Below are 20,701 nucleotides of genomic sequence, written 5' to 3'. Positions count from 1 at the left end.
TTTCAGCAGCAATGCATACTATCTTAAATTGACTGTAGAACTATTGCAATAATCACCCCCAGCTGTGAAGTGGTGTGACTCAGCTTTAATCTCAAAAAAAGGTTCAAGCTCATGCTTTTATGTCCTGGGTAGTAAAGGTAGGTCAGCTCTTTTATGGAATCTGTTCATCTCTTAAAAACCTGATAGTGTGAGTATGAGTTTTACATGAGTATATTTAATTTTAAACATGCAGCTGTAAATCCTGGAGCATACTTTTCTTCAGGAAAGGCAGCAGAGCTCAACTGTGATATCCCTCTCTGACAGAAGTTCACATCTGTTTTCTTTATGTTAGTTTTTGCTGCTTTTTCTTCTGCTGATTATATATGAAACGCAAAAAACCACTATGCTGATTCCTTAGGCACCTAAGAGAGATGGTAGCTTTGCGTCATCAATCACTTTGTCCCACAGAAGCCATTTCCTAGAGTTAAGGCTTCAGATATGGACAAGCGAAGGCAAGCTTAGCATCGTCACCTGCCTTAAAGAAAAGTAATGTGGTCAGAACTGCTTTTAAAATTTATGCAGACATCAGTTATTTTTCACAAAGAAAGCCCGAGACAGAAGCAGGTGAGCTGCTCTGAGGAACTGGGCCAACAGAGGCTGACACAGAGTCTTTGCATAGGAGGCCCTGAATGCTATGTGACACCTGAATGTGACACCTGAAAGCTGTAGCCATAATTTCTCCTCAAACTTGTCTTATGCCAAGTACTCCCTCTCCAGCCTCCAAATTCCAACTGCCTACCTTTTCCATGTTGCACCAACAAAGGAAAGGAAAATGTGCTTCCCTGCTAGTACTAGCTGCTATGACATGGTCATGTATTAAGCCGTATGTGGGAGAAAGGAGAAACTCTGCACCCATAAATCTCTTTCACCTTCTCACACAGTTGCAGATGTTTGGTGGCATAGTGCACGGAAAGCTCTCTGCATGGAAAAAGTCAGAATTTCTAGGCCTGTGTTGGGTTCTTCTCTGCTGAAGATGACCATTATTACACAGTTGGATTTCTAAATAACCTGAGACACTTTCAGATAGTTGGATGCTGAAATTGATGCAAAATCAATAAGAACTTAAAAAGGAAATAATTACATTCAAACACAAGTTATCTGAATGGTTTCATGACTGGGTTAAAACCTGTTTGCTGTTGTAAAACAGAAAGCATAAGGAAAGGCAGAAAGAAACCATTCCAGCAACTCCAGGGAAAAGGAAATGGAGTACCAGATTGGTGGCTACCTACCGTATGCCATTTTCCATCACTGATAACAGCAGGGTGAAAAGCTACCGCTTTTCCTTTGCCTAGATCAAATGAGAAATAGAGCTGTCCCCCATGAAGCTGTAGGGCTGCATAATCAACTTGGTTCTGGTGAGCCATGTAGTAAATCAGGCCACTGGAGGCAAAGGTTCTGAGATTCAGCTGGACAGAAAGTCTAAACAATAAAAATTCAATGTTACTGAAAGTATTTCTTCTGCACTGATAAAAAGCTTTTCTCGAGGCAGAGAACAGCCTTCTTAGGAAACAAAATTTATCATTACAAAGGTCAGAAAAGTAGAATTTGAATTGATTCTAAGCAAGTATGACCCATAATGTATTTCATAATAGAAATTAGTGCTGTACCTGTCAGAGACAGAAAAAGTGCTTGCCAGAGTAAGCTGGACTTTAAGAGGGACAGGCTCAACCATTCATGACTGCAGGCTTGCTTATTGCCCCAAGAAAGGAATGAAGTCCAGGATAATGGGATAGCATCCATTACTATTAGCCGGGCTTGCTGGGATATAATGGGCAGACTCAGAACAGGAGGCAGCTTAAAAGGTAGAGGAGTTGATTAAGCCATTTATTATGGAGACACTAGGTTCAGACTACATAGCATCAATTCTCTGCAATGTCCTTATGTTCAGTAATTAGAACATAAGAGATAGAAGGGAAAAACAACTCTTTTCTCAGTGCCTGCAGAGGCTTCCTGAATTGAAAGAAGCATATGCAGGCTGTGTTTTGGGGACCTTGTTGGGAGCCTCTCAAACAAGTATGAGTGGCAGAGGGGCTATCACCTATTAAGTCTGAACAGAATTAGTCTCAGTAGTTTTATCTCCTTCAGTGACCTGGGGAGTGAAGCAGACATGGAAGATGCAACTGCAGAAAACCCGGTGAGCAGAGGGTGAGATGTTATCTGTATCAGTCACAAGAGCAGGGACCAGCTGAGCATTGTATGTGGAAAAATACTTGCAGAAGGTGGTACAGTGGGGCTTTTAAGTCTGAGGGGGGAAAAAAAAGCAGAACTTTGACCATGAGTCAAACTCATGACCAAACCTGGGAAAGACATTAATTACACTGCAGTTGTTGTGATGCCTTCTGCAATGAGGAATCCACAGAAACCTGAAGTGAGGGCCATATTTAAACCTGGTAATGCAGTGATCATTCATGACAACCATCACTGCGCTTCTTGTAACTCAATACAAAGTAGTACACTGTGTGCGTGTGTGATTCAGGATATACTCACTTCTTTCTCACAATAGACTGATTGAAGAGTAGTGTCATATGGCTGCCTTTGGCAAGTCCGAACTGATGGGCACCTTGAACATGATGAGGTAACTCATCTTTTGCACAAACAACCTGTTAATGAAAGGATTTTTCTAAGAACAATAGTGTCAGGTGCTGACCAGCAAGTGCTGAACGGCAGAACTTTGTAAGGAGCAAAACTGAGCCACATGATAACTACAAAGCATATAGCAACATCAGTTAGCTAAACTCCAATCATTCTGAGCTGTCTTTAGGCTCAGAAAGAGCTAGTCCTTAATGATTAAGCTATGCCTCATGGACAGCACTTGTCTTTTTTGAGAAATGTTTGCAGTTTGAGAAGTATTCATTCACCATTTGTCTCGATAGCCTTTTTGATAACAAATGCTGGAAGACAGAGTACAATTTCAGAGTGAAAATCTCATGGACCCTGTAGAAATATTTTCCCATTTAGCGAAGATGCACATTTTTGTTATGATTTGGAAGATAGAGAGCTGAGTAACAGAGTATGAGCCAAAGCTATACTTTAGCTCTAAGAAGGACAACTTAGTGCTTTTTATAGCCACAGTTGTATGAAATGTATAAAATCCTGCTTTCTGTTGCCACAGAAAAAATTATTTCAGGATGCTTTGGAAACACTTCATTATAAAGATGTGCAGCTGCAGAAGGAGAGAAGTAATGCTTCCATCTCTCCTGGGAACAGGGTCTGTGTGAGAGGAAACAGGTGCCATGCAAGCTGCATTCAGACACTGTGAGTCTCTGGAATGGTTTCTACATCCTCTTTTGACACAAAGCATGTGTGACCAGGAAAATGTGAATGCTGAACTGCACAGCTAATACAAAAATCAGCACAGAGCCACTTTGGTAGGAACACATGAGATGTAATAATTACTTCCAAGTCTTTCTGCTGGATAACTATCACTCCACTTTTCCTTTTCTTTTTTAGTGTTGCTGCCTAAACAATGACAAACCAAACTACATTTCCCTTCCAAAAGGTCATTAGGCTGTTACAAAGGTTTCTATCACAGTGTTTCTATGAGAAATAATAATTTCAAATTCACATTACTTGAACCGTTCCATACCACAGAAGAAATAAATATACACTGTCCATTCTTTGAAAATTCTCCACAAAGCTAAAACACATCTTGTTGTTGAACACTTTCCTAGAAGAACTAATAAAGCTTTGCTGCAATACATACTTTTTTTGTGTCTGTAAGAGGCCTCAGGGGAACTGGCAAAGCTCGAAGTTCCGGTTGAATCTCAATGTCTTCTGGTATGGCTGGTTTAGGCTTCTCTGACAAAAAGCAGCTGTCCATGTCCACATGTTCATACTTCATGGAAGTGGTGAAATACAAAAGCCTGTATTTTAAAAAACCCTACATTTTAAGAGGTGAAATTCAAACTCCCTACATTTCCCAAGGACAAGGAGAGTACTTCACAGGTCTTTGACTAGCCGTGGGAGAAACGGAAAGAACTGGCATACTGGAGCAAAAAGATTGAGAATTAGCAAATAATCCATCTACAGAATAGTATTAGTAGACAGCATTCTTGGAAAACTATTTTGTCTGTAAATGCAGATGAAACTGTCATGGAGACAGTTACATTTTGTGCTGTGTCTCTATACACATTAAAGACATTTTTAATGTTATTTGGATATGTATGTAGCTGGTAATATCCATTTTCTGCCTGTTACAATACCCAATGCTTGTCTTAGGTTAAAAACCAGGCAAATGGACGTCATGCAAGAAATTACAAACTACAGTCAATAATTACTATATGACGTTTTAAAAAACAGGGCAGTTACCCCTCTGACTTACTCCTTGTTAAAAATGATATTGCTGATACAGCCATAAAAGGAGCCAGACATTTTTAGCCCTAAGATGCCCTCTACTGCTGGAATGCCACCAGCATAGAAGTTGGAAATATTAATGGGTGTCATTTCTGCTGATCCACCAAGCCTCAATTCTGCAGGGTTACTTTCATCCACCTGTACAGTTATGATCCTGAAAAAGATAAAGCAGGAAAAACATTCAACAAGGGCTCTAGACATTCATTTTCAAATAAAAAATCATTCAGCATAAAAAATGTCCTGCTCTAAGAAATAGAGATTCCATTACTTTGATAATCCTTTCAATGTCTTAAAACTAAAAGACCTTCCTCTTTACACAGTTTTTAACATGTGGAGTTTTTAAAATTTCTTTCTAAATTATTTTGATAGGTATCTCTCAAAATTATTTTGATAGTTATATTTTTTCTGATACTATTTAGTATACTTTACACAAATGGCCCAAGCTGTCTAGAGATTTTGAGAGCTTTTAACTACAACTTCATCAGTGGCTGGATGCTGTATACAGTTACCATGTAAATCAGAACACCTGCATTAACAGCATAAAAACACAGCCCTGATTATTCCACATAATAAGTTAGCAAAGGCAGTTCCTCAGAGAGCACAGTGAACTGACAACAGCATATAACAATTAACCAGGTAGTACTCTTCGCAGTCACATGTACCTCTTATTCCGGATTAGGATGACAGAGTGTTCTTGTCCATCACTGTATGTTCCATGATCAGACTGAAGAACTACTTTCCTAGTACTTGCTTTATCACCAGCATTGACATGCACTACAAGATGACCATCAATCAGCATGATGGAAAAGAAAGGCTGTGGATTTAATCAGAATATTAGTTTTTAACTGTAGTTCAATTTCCTGTCACTCATTCAGTGTCTAAATAGAACATACTTGGGAAAAAATTACCTCCAACTTTGTTGTAAACAAACTTTTTAATGAAACTCAAAGACTAGAAGGCATTGTATGGTGCCTCTTAGACTGCAAAACCTTCTAACGGAAAACCTGAGAGCTGGAAGTTTCTTTGGTCCACCACCCTACTCATCCTCTTAGAGGAAGAAAGTAAGAAAGGGGCAAGTATTCCTGCTAAGATGCTGTCCTTGCATTCCAGGGGCTCCAAAACTGCCCACAAGATATGAGATAGCTGTTTATCTCAAATCCTTCATTAACTACTTCTGACTAACAGAAACGAAAAGTAACTTCTCTGTATTTCATGTGCAGTTTTCCTCCTTGTTGCAAAAGCATTCTAGGACCTAGTAACCATACCAGGTCTCAACTGATCCTTCACCTCTCCTCTGCTACAATGAGCATCCTCTGTTCCCTAACCTTGACTCTGTATTTGGACCTTCCTAAGCCAAATAATTTTTTCTTTTTTATTCTTTGCTAGTTACAGCCATAAAAACCTGATAATATTGCAAAATAAAACTGGCAAAAAAATACCCCAAAAAAATCTTTCAGTACTTGCCAAATGTGCTTGTCTACGTCGCCGCTTTTCCAGTCCCCTGCTGAGTCCAGCAAGGATGATGCCACTGCTGTTTTTTGTAGCAAAAGTTGCCATCAGTTCTGATTCTGGGCTTAAGGACTTAGGCACCAACTCAATATATCCATTGTTCAAGATGTTCACAGTACGAATAGGCTATTTTATGAGGAAGAGAAATAATTACTGACTTTGTCCTCTGACTTTGTAAGAAGAACAAAAAATTTCAAGCAGAGATCAGATTATCTTAAAATCCCTAGATTCATTACTATAAACATCACTATTCATTGTTCAGTAACAATAAAGATCAAATCACAAAACGTAAAGTCTCCTACCTCCAATACACAGCCTTTCCTTACTCCATATGAATTTCTAAGCAAGTCAAAGGTTGAACGGGATATTTCCAGATTCTTGATGCATCCCACATACCTTCTGCTATTAAGACCTTTCCTGAAACACAAAACATGGTGTTTTTTCCAAGGAGTAGTATTTGGAATCTCCTGGGAGAAAAGATTAAGTTATCTTCAATAAGAAAAAGAGAGACCTATTTAGAAGAATGTAGTCAACCCAGTTTAAGTGGAAACAGAGGTAAGTTGGGGTTTACTATTATTAATTCTGATCTTAAAAAGAGTCAGCTAACATTGTCCCCAAATGGAAACGTATACAAGCGTGTAGTGCTGTGCTGCCAGGCCAGGTTATTTTCCAAAACTTTAAGATGAATACTCAGCTGAAATGTAATGGCTGTTGTGTGAGAGGGTAACTGTAGCTCTCTGCTACCTAGTAATTCTTTTGCATTTCTTAAATCTGGAGGATGCCTAATTTGGGTCAAGGTTTAAGTCAGAGAAATCTAAAGCTATCCTACCTTAATCCCTTTACGGCTGGTATGCCACCTGAGATTAACAAGTCTGCACCTCTGCAATAACTGCACAGAGACTAATATTGTCCTGGAATTTACCTTATTGTCAAGAGCATGTGGACAGCTTAATTAGATTTCTTTTGCCATGTTTTTCCTTGCAAAGTGAAGCCAGCAGAAGAAATGTGATTTTACAAGTTCAGCAGAGATGTGCAATAGAAAAAAGTATAAATAAAGGACATGCTAATAAAATATATATTTGTAATGCATTTTGTTGTTTACAATTGTTTCTCCTCTTTTCCAAGTTTCAAAACTGAATTAGAACACTCCTTTCCGAAGTAGAATTTTCATCCTAAACTGCCGTTTTGCCCATAAATGCCATCTGGAAAACACAAGGCTCACACAGGTAGACATCAAAGGAGCATTGTTCCAGGCAGCAGAGCAGAATGCTTGCTGCAGTCTGACACAAAAAAAGTAGTGGCTGCTGTTGTGGAAATCATCCATGGAGGGGAAAACCAGAAGCTTGTCTCTGGTCTGAACTGCATTGTCAGACCTATCTGCAAAAAACACTGTATTAGAGCTTGAAGGCAAAGGACAGATAATTTGGTGGTATACATGGCCATAGACAAGACTTCAGACATCACTAATTTTCACTAATTTCAGTAGAGATAGCAGAGTTTGTTGAAGTCTTTTCCTCTACTGACAGGAGTCTTAACAAAGGGGGTGTCGTGGTTTAAGCCCCGGCTGTAAATTAGAACCACGCAGTCTACTTCCCCCTCCCCCCCCACTCCCCAGAGGGATGGGGAGGAGAATCGAAAGAATGTAACTCCCACGGGTTGAGATAAGAACAGTCCAGTAACTCAGGTATAACACAAATCACTACTGCTAACACCAATAATAATAATGATAAGAGAAATAACAAGGGAAGAAAATATGATACCGCTCGCCGGAAAAGAGCCCGACCGAAAGGAGGACGTGCCCTTCCGGGTAGCTCCCAGTTACATCCCCGGGCATGACGTGCTGTGGTATGGAATACCTCTTTGGCTAGTTTGGGTCAGGCGTCCTGTCCCTGCTTCCTCCCGGCCCCTCCTCCTCCCTGGCAGAGCATGAGACTCACAAAGTCCTTGGTCAGTCTAAACATCAGTTGTTATCAGCTCTTCCCAGGCCAAAAGTCAAAAACACAGTGCTGCACCAGCTACTAAGAAGGAGAAAAACTGACTGCTACTGCTGAACCCAGGACAGTATCCACCCCTTATTCCATACCATTCACGTCATGCTCAGATCCCACATTTTCCATATACCCTCACTCTCATCTCAGTGCACTGTTATCTTAGTGCACGGACCAATTCCTATAAAGCTACTGAGTCCGTTCGACTCATGATGTTGGGCTCCATCTCTTGTAACAGTCTTTCAGGGCAGGAGAGACTGTGTGCAGTGTTGGATCGTTGTCTGCTGATGCTGATCATTCCTTTACTGTAGAACTCATCCGGTTCTATCAAAGTTCATTCTCTGTTGGGATGATGGTCGGAGGGAAGTCAGGGCCAGTCGCTGGTGCCCTGCAGACTTCTAGTTGATGGCTATAGCAGGCAACAGCGTACAATTGAGTTCATTGTCTGTTTTCCCCTAAAATCAAATCCCCTTGAGGTACACATCGGACTTCCCCATCTTCCTGCATTACCCACCAAGTATATCCAGGTCCCTGAGCAAAAGCAATCCCACGAGTGGGTTTGCCTTTACCTGAAGCAGGAATAACCCAGACTGTCTTCCCCAGCAAATTCTTCATGTGCACCACAGGAACTTTGTCCCCCTCTACAATATGTAAAAGTTCTGACTGAGCTGGGCCAGCCCTGTTGGCAGATCCTCTGGTGTTGACCAACCAGGTGGCCTTTGGTAAGTGTGTATCCCAATGCTTGAAAGTTCCCCCACCCATTGCTCTCAGTGTAGTTTTTAACAGCCCATTGTACCGTTCGATTTTCCCAGAGGCTGGTGCATGGTAGGGGATGTGATATACCCACTCAATGCCATGCTCTTTGGCCCAAGTGTCTATAAGGTTATTCCGGAAATGAGTCCCATTGTCTGATTCAATTCTTTCTGGGGTGCCATGTCGCCACAAAATCTGGTTCTCAAGGCCCAGGATAGTGTTCCTGGCAGTGGCATGGGGCACAGCGTATGTTTCCAGCCATCCGGTGGTTGCTTCCACCATGGTAAGCACATGGCGCTTGCCTTGGCGGGTTGGTGGGAGTGTGATATAATCAATCTGCCAGGCCTCCCCATATTTGTACTTCAGCCATCGTCCTCCATACCAAAGAGGCTTTAACCGTTTGGCTTGTTTAATTGCAGCACATGTTTCACACTCATGAATAACCTGGGCAATAGTGTCCATTGTTAAGTCCACCCCTCGATCACGGGCCCATCTGTATGTTGCATCTCTGCCCTGATGGCCTGAAGTGTCATGGGCCCACCGAGCCAAAAATAATTCACCTTTATGTTGCCAATCTAAGTCCATCTGAGCCACTTCAATCTTAGCAGCTTTATCCACTTGTTGGTTGTTCTGGTGTTCCTCAGTGGCCCGACTCTTGGGTACATGGGCATCTACATGGCGTACCTTCACCACCAGGTTCTGCACCCGGGCAGCGATATCTTGCCACAGTGCAGCAGCCCAGATGGGTTTACCTCTGCGTTGCCAGTTGCTCTGCTTCCATTGCTGCAACCACCCCCACAGGGCATTTGCCACCATCCATGAGTCAGTATAGAGATAAAGTACTGGCCACTTTTCTCGTTCAGCAATGTCCAGGGCCAGCTGGATGGCTTTCACCTCGGCAAACTGACTCGATTCACCCTCTCCTTCAGCAGTTTCTGCAACTTGTCGTTGAGGACTCCAGACAAGACCCAAACCCGACTCTGCTTAACTCTTGAGATCAGACGTAATGGTTGTGGACAAAACACACTCTGTATGCGTGCCAACATAGTGACCCCCATCACAATCAGCAAACAGGTCTCAACAATATTAAAAGGCCACTCAAAAATTTCAAAACTCTCAAACGATGCTGTAAACGGTCTGGGAGGGGCACTGGGAAGGTAAAAGAATGTCTCCTTCATAGGTTGACCACCCAGGAAGGAGAAAAAAGATGTATAGTTGCTAAGCATTTGTACTATATACCTCCCAAAGTATAAAGGTGGTGACCACACTGGGAACACAAGCCAGATCAGTTTCATGATCAATCCTTCTATTGTATTACAAGTCATTGCCACAAAATACAACGAGACAACAACCTTAGCCCAAGCCCCACACTTGAAAAACACCAACACAGCAAATACCGGCTCTAAGTAACCTACGGCATATTGAGACTGTGAGATCAAAAACAACAACTTTGAGAGCCAATAAATCAGCATTGTGAGGAGTGACTATTAATCTAAAACACTGAATGCTTATCACAAATACGATTAGACACACTCCGGTCAGATCTGTCGTTATCTCAACCCTTCGTGCCCCACGTTGGGCGCCAAAAAGAACTGTCGTGGTTTAAGCCCCGGCTGTAAATTAGAACCACGCAGTCTACTTCCCCCTCCCCCCCCACTCCCCAGAGGGATGGGGAGGAGAATCGAAAGAATGTAACTCCCACGGGTTGAGATAAGAACAGTCCAGTAAACTCAGGTATAACACAAATCACTACTGCTAACACCAATAATAATAATGATAAGAGAAATAACAAGGGAAGAAAATATGATACCGCTCGCCGGAAAAGAGCCCGACCGAAAGGAGGACGTGCCCTTCCGGGTAGCTCCCAGTTACATCCCCGGGCATGACGTGCTGTGGTATGGAATACCTCTTTGGCTAGTTTGGGTCAGGCGTCCTGTCCCTGCTTCCTCCCGGCCCCTCCTCCTCCCTGGCAGAGCATGAGACTCACAAAGTCCTTGGTCAGTCTAAACATCAGTTGTTATCAGCTCTTCCCAGGCCAAAAGTCAAAAACACAGTGCTGCACCAGCTACTAAGAAGGAGAAAAACTGACTGCTACTGCTGAACCCAGGACAGGGGGGAAAGCAAGAGAACATTTTACCTCACAATCCTTGATCTTGGCAGCCCACCAATGAAGATTGGGTCCTTATCGGAGCGGTTCAGGTCTGAGGCAACCCCAGGAGATTCTCCTTGCTTGGTTTCTTTATAATTAAGGTTATATGCATCCATGACTGCCAAAATTCCTGCAAAGAAAAGAGAGCAAAGATCTGGAGAAGGACATAAATACACGTTTTTTCACTTTGGCAATCCTGTCTCTAATAAGGGAAAATGTATTCATTGACATGAACAGACATGTACAGACAATCTTCTTATTTTTAGAATGAACAATTTGTTGTACTTCCAGCTATTCTGTTAATCTCATTCATTCTCTCTGCCAAAACCAAATCTGGGAAAGTCTACAGGAAAAAATATACACAAGAATAATGTTATAAATACTAACATGTTGTCCTGGGTTCAGCTGTAACAGTTAATTTTGTCCTTCCTAGTAGCTGGTGCAGTGCTGTGCTTCAGCTTTAGTCTGAGAACAATGCTGATAACACACTGATGTTTTAGTTGTTGCTAAGGAATGCTTACTCCGATCAAGAACTTTTCAGTCTCATGCTCTGCCAGTGAGGAGGGGCACAGGAAGCTGGGAGGAAGCAGGGACAGGACACCTTACCCAAAGTAGCCAAAGGGGTATTCCAGACCACAGCACATCTGCCCAGTGTATAAACTGGGGGGAGTTACCCAGAAGGCCCAGATCGCTGCTCGGGTCAGGATGGGTATCGGTCAGTGGGTGGTGAGCAGTTGTATTGTGCATCACTTGTGTTTACTGGTTTGGTTTTTTTAACTTTCCTTTTTAGTTTTATATTCTCTCCCCTTGTTATTTCTGTTATCATTATTAGTAGTAGTAGTAGTAGCAGTTTTATATTATACTTTAGTTATTGGACTGTTCTCATCTCAACCCATGGGGTTTACATTATTTTGATTCTTTTCCCCATCCTGCACAGAGCGGGAGGAGGGAAAGGGGGCAGTGCGCGAGTGGCTGTGTGGTTCTGAGTTATCATCTGGGCTTAAACCATGATACATGTATTATTTGTATTGTGTGCATTACTTCCCAAACATGGGTCCCAAAATACTGCTGTACTAGGTATTTTTAAAGCACAGAATAAAAAATTGTGATCCCTCATATACAGACTTGGACAAAGATCTTTCACTCTTTTAAGAATATTGATATATTTTTGTCTGGCAGCTTCTGTACTACTTGCTGTTTATGAAATGTGTCAAAGCAAGCACAAGATTTGCACTGCTGTCCTTCATAAAGCAAAATAACATAAGTGTGGTTGCTAAAGAAACTGCATTGGAAGTGACCAAATTTGGTTGCAGTGATGTTCCCTGTGGATATCTTAGATATTTGTAAATGTGCAGACACCTGTTTCTTTTAGAATGCAGCCTACCTTGTTTCTTGTTCCGACTGAATGAAATTTTGTACCATGTTCCATCGTTGTAACGATTTTCTGTTGTAAGAGCAAGAGGTCCTGAACCTAGATCAACAGTTAGTCTCACTTTGCCATCAACAAGCTCAAGGGACAAGAAATCTCTCTGTGAGGGAAACAAACAAACAAACCAATGACAAAAACCAAACAGATTAAATTCCTGGAAATTACATCTTCCAAAAGGATGCATTCTTGGCAGGTTTGGGCTACTGTGTGAAAAAGGTTTGGTAACTCTGGTACCTAGACTATTTTTTAGGCCCAAGATACTTATCTTCGCTATGTTTAGGGAAATTATTTTATTTATACCTCACAAGGATGTCTTTTTGTTTTGTTTTGTTGCTATTTGTACTTACATGCATCATGAGGCTTGATTATTCAGCAGGGGAAGGTTTAAATATAAAACGTCATATTTGCTTGGTTTTGGATGAAGTTGACAGTAATTTGATTTGACTGTTACCATAGTGATCAAACACTACAGTGTTCATTCATCAAGAAGCAAAGAGCTTCTTCATGCAGTAAAAAGACTTTCTGAATTGTACTAAAAGTGCCCCCTCTGCACTGTAAAACTTAAGTCAGACATCACAGGCAGTGAGTACATAACAAAGCAAATGAATAATGCAGGGACTCTGAAACAATCTGTATCTAAACAAAGATTTTACCTCCTTCAGGAAAAGAAAACCACCAGCTAAACTGCATAACATGATGGTGAAGGTCTTGAGATGGGTCTAGGCTATACTGTTGTTGCAGGGAGTTTTATCTCATTTATTTCAGTTTACTGAATTCCCACCTTATGGATTTAATCCAATATGCCTACTCAACATTACGTTGTCCTTCTACAAGCTCAGTTCCAAAAGATTCTACATTCTGAAAAGGTTCCTTCAATTAAACAAAACTAGTTTGTTTTTTCTACTGTTTCTTTTAGTTAAATAATCATTCATTTTAGTCTAGGATTAAAACAAATCACAGATAATTCTTTTTATTGCTTAATTTTGTCCTTAGTATATGTGACTATTTGCTCTACAGAGCCATCTCTAGGATTCCTGTCTTTACTCTTATGTCTTACGATGTCAATCACATGTAATAATCTATAGAAAGATAATAACTTGGTTTAATACACATAAATTGAAAAATAACAAAGACAGCAAGAAACCATCAAGCTATCTAAACAGGTTTTGACAGCTGAAGAATCTGATCCATTTTCTTACAGTGCCATTTGAAGCAAGATATAGAAGAAGCCCATTAGGTGAAAAGGTACTGAAAAATATTATTATCTGAGTCACTGTTGAGCGGAGCATCTTCTCCACAACTGAGTATCCACTGCCATCAAAATGGAATGAAGTGTCCTCATCCTGTGGGCTATAAAAGTGAAAAACAGAATTAAAAATGTTAGCTGAAGATTTCTGGTTTTCTGTTTTTATATAAAACATATGAAAAGTTAGATCAGTTGGTGCAGCCGCCAGGCAGTATGACTAGAAAGTGTAGAAAAAGACTTAAATCTTGATGTTATGAATAACTGAAGGATTCCAGCCAAAGGCTGTTTTCATTATAGAGTCTCACAATTCACAATTTAACCATAAGGAAGGATGTATACAAGATTAAAAAATGTTTTTCCCTGATGTATGAAAAAAACCCCATTTCTTAAGGGAAAACATAATTGTTACAACATACACCCTCTTAATTAATACATGTCATCCATTTATCAAAATGCTTTGTGCAACTGCACTTATAATAATGTTCTATTAGCCCCTTTTCCTGCAACATAGTACTTGTAAAAAAATTCTCATACAGTCAAGCAGCACCCTCTGCTGTTTCTAAATGAAACATTCTGCAAAAGAGAATATGGTCAAGCCTATTTCTTTTCAATTCCTTTAAACATAAAATTAGTGCAGTCTGCAATTAGTTACAAGAAGGGTAGTAGGCTCAGTGGCTACAGTTTTGCTATGGATTGTTTTAATAAGAATGCTTTATATTTTTTTTATCCTAGGAGAGAATAAATCTATCTTGCTGGAAATTACTGGAAAGCAAACATTCAAAAATAGTTTGGTTCACTGGCAGTCCCTACTTCCAATGTACAAAACAGACCACAGCAGCAGAACTCATATGAAAAAGTAATTAATAAGTGATAAAATCCCATACAATGAAATTATTTGACACTGCTGGCACATTCAATGCCAGTTAATCATCAGTAAAAAACTGCAATTTGTCCAAGCTCATTATTTTTACCTAACACAGAAATACATACTACATATGTAAATTACTCAGTCTATTACAAAAAAAGGGAGTGAGACAAAATACCTTCCAAAACAGCCATTGCACTTGCCCTCTTTTTCCATGTAGTTCCAAAGACCAATAGATTTGCCATTCAAGGATGCCTCTCCAATGCACCCTTTAAAATGAGTCACCTTAACAGCAGGTGATTTCTAAAAGACAAGAAATACATAATGAATACAATTAAAGTTAAGTACTCTGAAAATTATGCAGCCAAATTTTTGCTTGGTTGTTTTCCTTCACCTCTAACTTTGTTAGATACAAATCATAATCAAGGAATAACATGTTTTAGCATAACTATTAACAATTATGGTTTACATCATAATAGATCAGTTTTGCAGCAAGTAAAAAAGTAAAATAACTATGTCCTTGACTGACTTCCACATCTTATGTCACGAATAACAATGGCAAACCGAAAGAAGCCACGGAAAAAGGAAATTAGAAACTAATTCGTTGTGTAATGTCCATGCATCATGCACACACACACAACCTGTTTTGGTTAACACTTTGTGCAGAAAGCTTCCGGGGAAAATTAACTTCAGGATACTAGAACATCCTTATAGAGTCTTTGCTTTATGTTCAGAGTACCTGGCATGAAGTAACCTATTCATGCAATTATTTCTAAGTCAAAAGTATATCTCAAACACGTTAAAATCATTTTACAGAATGCTGACATTAAAATTTAACCTTGATTTGCCCTCCAAGTCCTCCAATAAACATTAGGGTTGATTTGTTAACATCCAGTACACTGGCTGTCCCCGGAGAGGTTGCAGATTTAGATGAAGGCTTCTGATTGGAGTTCATTTCCTCTATGCTAAGTGTACCTGTTTTTCCAAACCTGCCAAGTAAAAATACTACTGAATACACATGCTATTGGCTTCTTTTTTTAAGGACAAGAAAAAACTTGTCACTGGAAAACTCAGAAGATGGTTGGTGTTCAACATTTATGTCATTCTCATTTTAGTTACCTGGTTGCATGTATCCTGTGCCATTTGTTGTTGTCAATTTGAAAATCAGGATATTCCAGTCTTGTTGATCCAGAGCCCAAATCCCAAAGAAGAGCTACTTTACCACGTCGCATCTCCACTGCAAGGAAGTCTGCCTGAAAAACAGCAGGCCTTATTCTAATACATGGCATCAAATGTGTATTTTAACATGTAATATTGAAAAAGTCTTTCCAGGTTCCTATGTTTAAATCCCGTATTACAGGAGCTGACTTTTAGCAAAACCAGGCCCAGTAAGTTCTTACTCATTCTAACTTTTAATGAAACAAAAAAACCTCAGCTTACATACAAGATGAATGTTTTCTTTATAGTTATATAAAAACATGAGATGTACACACACACACACGTAGACATATAGAAATGTGCCCTTTTAAGTGCATGTGAAGTGACCTACCAGTCTGTAAAATAGTACTGTCACATGATAGCATGCCACAAGGAGCTATCAGCTGTGCATGTAATAGGATTACAGAGGGAATGAAGAGGAAGTCAATGTGACAGTGAGCTACCATCTCCTTTTGAAGTTGGTGGATGCACCTTGATCATGAGGGCCAAAATCAACTACTTTCTGATACCAAGCAAATCGCTTCAACGTGCTACATGAAAGGATCACATATTGTGTTACACTCCATGAGGTTAACGCACAGCATGGGAATAGGAAGTGGGAGTTTCACGACATGGCTGAAAGGCAATGCTAAGGAATCAGTGCTTTTATTCTCTGTCTTTTGAGGATCTCTGGAATCATTTAAGGCACAAAAATGTTTCAACCCCTAGTGAACAAATTTGTCTTCAAAGGGCCTCACTTTGATACTTAGTTTGAAGTCAAGTAGGAAAAGACATATATGGTGATTTAAAATACTTGACCACCATCATCTCCAGTAAATGTATGCCAGAAACTTACCTTTCCATTGCTACCCAGGTAGAAAAGGAGGTTATCCGGTTCAGCAGTTTTCACATTGAGTGTTAAGGTATTGTAATTCGTAGATGAAATCTGGGGTTGGTAGGCACGAATGCAATCTCTGTCTGCTGATACTGCAACTTTAATCTGGGAGAGGGAAAGAGGGAAATGGAATATAATCAAGTCTCAGTGTACACAGCCCATATATTCTGGAATATGTACTTAGCTTCTACCAACAAATGCAAGCCTTTTGCTGAGATACTTTCAAGCAATATAAGTATTGCTACCTGATCTTAGCAATCTCCTTGGTATCACTTGACAAAATGACTTACAAATAGAAAAGAATTAAATCTGTCATAATTCACTCATTCAGTTAAGATATTAAAAGACAGTAAATAAAACTATTTAAATACCTCAGAATATAACAATAAAACTTGGGTCAAAAGCCCATATATCAGAAAAGGCCACTGCAATAATATCAGAAAATAAAGATACTGAAATTCAAAATCTGAAAGGGAAAAAAAAACCAAAAACCAACCCCACAACAGTTTCTACTCTATGTTGAGAGTAAAAAAAAATATATATATAAAAGGCAGACAGTCTGCAATAATTGTGGTTATTTCAAAGTTTTACAACACAGCTTACATGATTATCCACAAAACACACTTGTGAATATATTACAAGTTAATTTTTTTTAATATTAAGTAGACACATTCAGATTCCTGTTATGATGCCACTAACTCAGGACAATTCCAGGCACGGCTACAGGTGGAGCAAAGAAGAGATTCAGAGCAGCCCTGCGGAGAAGGACTTGGGGGTGTTGGTTGATGAGAAAATGAACATGAGCCGGCAGTGTGCGCTCGCAACCCAGAAAGCCAACCGTGTCCTGGGCTGCATCAAAAGGAGCGTGACCAGCAGGTTGAAGGAGGTGATCCTGCCCCTCTGCTCTGCTCTCGTGAGACCTCACTTGTAGTACTGTGTGCAGTTCTGGTGTCCTCAACATAAGAAGGACATGGAACTGTTGGAACAAGTCCAGAGGAGGGCCACGAGGATGATCAAGGGACTGGGGCACCTCCCGTACGAAGACAGGCTGAGAAAGTTGGGGCTGTTCAGCCTGGAGAAGAGAAGGCTGCGTGGAGACCTCATAGCAGCCTTCCAGTATCTGAAGGAGGCCTACAAGGATGCTGGGGATGGACTCTTCATCAGGGACTGTAGTGACAGGACAAGGGGTAACGGGTTCAAACTTAAACAGGGGAAGTTTAGATTGGATCTAAGGAAGAAATTCTTTACTGAGAGGGCGGTGAGGAACTGGAACAGGTTGCCCAAAGAAGTGGGAAATGCTCCATTCCTGGCGGTGTTCAAGGCCAGGTTGGACGGAGCCTTGGATGGCAAGGTCTAGTGTAAGGTGTCCCTGCCCATGGCAGGGGGGTTGGAACTACATGATCTTAAGGTCCTTTCCAACCCTAACCACTGTATGATTTTGTAAATCCTTTGAACACTGTCCAGCATACTGACAGGACATCAGTTCAAGCTAAATGCATCAAACTGCATGGAATGGTTTATGACACTTCAAAAAATGCTACTCCTGGCTTCATTAAGCTTCAGTAGACTGTGACAGAGAAGCAATAACCATATAACTACGGAGATTTGCAGAAAGAACTGAAAGTCTTTTATTTTTTAAAACAAACCGTCCCTAAATCTTACAATAATACTCCCATACTAAAGCCAAAGGCATACAAAAAATTATTGAGCGCAAACTCATTTTCATATTCCCCTCACAGTTTAATGAGGTCCGTAATACAGCTTATTCACTTTTGTTGTCATTAAAGAGGAGAGCAGAGATTTAAAACCAAGTATATTGTTTGTCTTAAAGTATTCTGGATGCATGGCAGCTTCTTGCACATGGCAAATTTATTGATAGAATCAACATTATTGCTAAAAAATTTGTAGTGATACTGATATATGGAACACCACACATCAATCCTTAAAATAAGCTCAGAAATTAACATCTTGTCTTAAAAAGAATGGCAGCACCATCCCCTCTTTTATTTCTTTCTCACCAGAGTATTTCTTCTGATTGCTTTCTGACATATTGTGTTTCATTATTTTTATAAGTAACAAAAGGAAATAGTAATTAAATTACTGCTTTGTTGTTCAGACAAACTCACAAATGAGATAAGAAACTTGACATGAAAAATATAAAATCTTCTAACAGCCCCGCCAGTATGATTTTAGCATCAGTCAGCACTCTTGGACTTCACTGAGACCCCAGAACAACCAAGTACTTCGACAGTAGATTTTAGGATCTTTATGTCACAGAACTTCCCTGCTAAAAATGAAAGTGAAGCCAGTTAAGTCTGGGATAACTCAACTTACAGATGCTGCCTGTTTGCGGGCCTGGCTGATGAGCTCTTTAATTTCAGACAAGTTTCTGTTCAGGTTCTCCTCTAACATTTTCAAAGGTTTCAGCCTATCCAATAAAAGACTCGCTTGTGCTTCAACTTCTTTAACTTGTTTTTCAGCTGTGATTGCTGCCAAAAGATAAATGAAATGTTGAGGCAGGTTGAAAGAGAAATGTAGCGTTGATGGCTAAAATACTTAGCCATGGTGGCCTGTTTCTGATCATTTCATTTTCAGCAATTTTAAGCATCAGTAAGGAATATGCCTACTTAAGGGTATCCCATGTGGATCCTCTAGAAGTATTTTAAAAAGTTAGCACATTTTTATTGAATTAGGAAGAAATTTTCAGTCCATCAGACTCATATTTAATGCCTATTAAAATTGAGTATTAGCACTGCTTCTGCAAGCAGTGACATTTCTGAAGAGCAATGAAGCAGCAAACTTACCAGCTTTTGATGAATCAGTTATAAGTTCAGTAGTTTTCCTCAACGTGTCATTAACTCGGGACAATGCAGAAGAAGTATTCAGCAGCTTTTGACTGAAATCCCCAAAGTGATTTAAACCCACTACAGCACTGCTGTTTGCAGACACAGCTAGCTCTTTCACCTCAAGCATGTATTTCCTTGTAGCTGAAACACAGTTCATAGGTTAAAAAAAAATTCACAGCTTTCATATATATTTGGGAGTAATAAATGCCTGACTTCATAACAACATAATTACAAACATATTCAAAACACAAGAAATGCTGTCAGCTATGTTCTTTTAATAGTAAGGGTTATGTTTTTGGGTTTCTGTATTTTCCATTCTGTGAGGGGAGCATGAAATCAAGACCTACTGTGATCTAACTTTGCTTAACTTGAATGTGCCATGGCTTACAGAGTGAAAAGTTTATGTTCTATGAAACTGGAGTGCCAGGAGGCTGCTGCAACTCCTCTTGCTCAGTTATTAAGTTTGAAAATGGCCACAGCTATGGCCCTGAACAAAAATAATGATAAATGTTCCCCAGCAGGTGACACACACATGGATATAGCCATAGATGTAGTTACTTCTTCGGGTACACACACACACAGAGATATATAATAATAAAATATATTACACACAAATATAAATAATAGAATTTTCAGCAATTTTAATTAAGGCCCATTGGTTTAGATTTTCAAGCCTTTTGATCAGAACACTTGATTAATCTAAGTTTTGAATTCTAGGAAAAATTTTTTATTTTTCATGATCAACTCTGAATACAATACAGACACAGAATGCAGTGATGGGGAACTTGGTTCTGCCTATCCTAACAGGAAGATTATATGAATACATCATGCTTATAGTGTTTAAGTTCCCTGAATGAGTGTTGGCACCAAGAGTCACTAGTGCAGAAGTCTATTACACCCTTTGCTTTTGGCTATGATCACTTATATATAGCGGGTGTACTATACATAAGTGCCGATTATATCCCAGTCTCAGCCTGCCCCTTACACTTCCTATGCCCAGAATAGTGGGAAGATGCTGCAGCTGGCACAAAAGGACTGATTTAGGTCTACAGGGCTCCTTCTCCACCACTAATACCCTATACAGAAGGCAATTCCACCATTAATCTCTGCCCAGATTAAAACAAAAAGAGAAAGAAAACTTCCAGAAGTGTAACAGCAAAACTGAAACCAAAGAATGCTAAGCTGTGAGTTAAGGAGGACGATTTTCATAATGCCTTAATTTTCCGTGTGTAGCTTTATGCTGCAATAAATATCCATAGTAACTTTATCACTAATATCACCCTTTACTGTGAATTAACAGCCTGAGTTGTAAAATAGGTATTTTAAAAAAGCTTTGGATTTAGCATTCTAACCTGGACACACAGTACAACCCAACAAATGAGGCAGGAGTTCTTTATGAGTGTTTTTCTATCTTTAAAAACTGTTGTTAAGG

General features: G+C 39.9%; 1 protein-coding gene across 1 annotated transcript in view; it reads right to left on the bottom strand.

Moving 5' to 3' along the window:
* LAMA1 (laminin subunit alpha 1) overlaps nucleotides 1-20,701 on the bottom strand; it is a gene marked incomplete at both ends in the record, with an annotated part of 115,440 nt that overhangs the window by 6,151 nt on the left and 88,588 nt on the right. The window contains 16 exons of the mRNA XM_080611385.1: nucleotides 1,269-1,458; nucleotides 2,527-2,639; nucleotides 3,743-3,902; nucleotides 4,361-4,546; nucleotides 5,055-5,206; nucleotides 5,857-6,027; nucleotides 6,204-6,318; nucleotides 10,780-10,921; nucleotides 12,176-12,320; nucleotides 13,420-13,570; nucleotides 14,510-14,634; nucleotides 15,170-15,320; nucleotides 15,451-15,584; nucleotides 16,385-16,528; nucleotides 18,758-18,912; nucleotides 19,228-19,410. Coding sequence (XP_080467511.1) covers nucleotides 1,269-1,458; nucleotides 2,527-2,639; nucleotides 3,743-3,902; nucleotides 4,361-4,546; nucleotides 5,055-5,206; nucleotides 5,857-6,027; nucleotides 6,204-6,318; nucleotides 10,780-10,921; nucleotides 12,176-12,320; nucleotides 13,420-13,570; nucleotides 14,510-14,634; nucleotides 15,170-15,320; nucleotides 15,451-15,584; nucleotides 16,385-16,528; nucleotides 18,758-18,912; nucleotides 19,228-19,410 — 2,417 coding nt within the window. The remainder of the gene's footprint in view (nucleotides 1-1,268; nucleotides 1,459-2,526; nucleotides 2,640-3,742; nucleotides 3,903-4,360; nucleotides 4,547-5,054; nucleotides 5,207-5,856; nucleotides 6,028-6,203; nucleotides 6,319-10,779; nucleotides 10,922-12,175; nucleotides 12,321-13,419; nucleotides 13,571-14,509; nucleotides 14,635-15,169; nucleotides 15,321-15,450; nucleotides 15,585-16,384; nucleotides 16,529-18,757; nucleotides 18,913-19,227; nucleotides 19,411-20,701) is intronic.

Source organism: Psittacula echo, assembly GCF_963264785.1.
Source record: "Psittacula echo genome assembly, chromosome: 2".
In the NCBI taxonomy this organism is placed as follows: Eukaryota; Metazoa; Chordata; class Aves; order Psittaciformes; family Psittacidae; genus Psittacula; species Psittacula echo.
The sequence above is the reverse complement of the archived record's forward strand: the minus strand, read 5'-3'. Positions and strand labels throughout refer to the sequence as shown.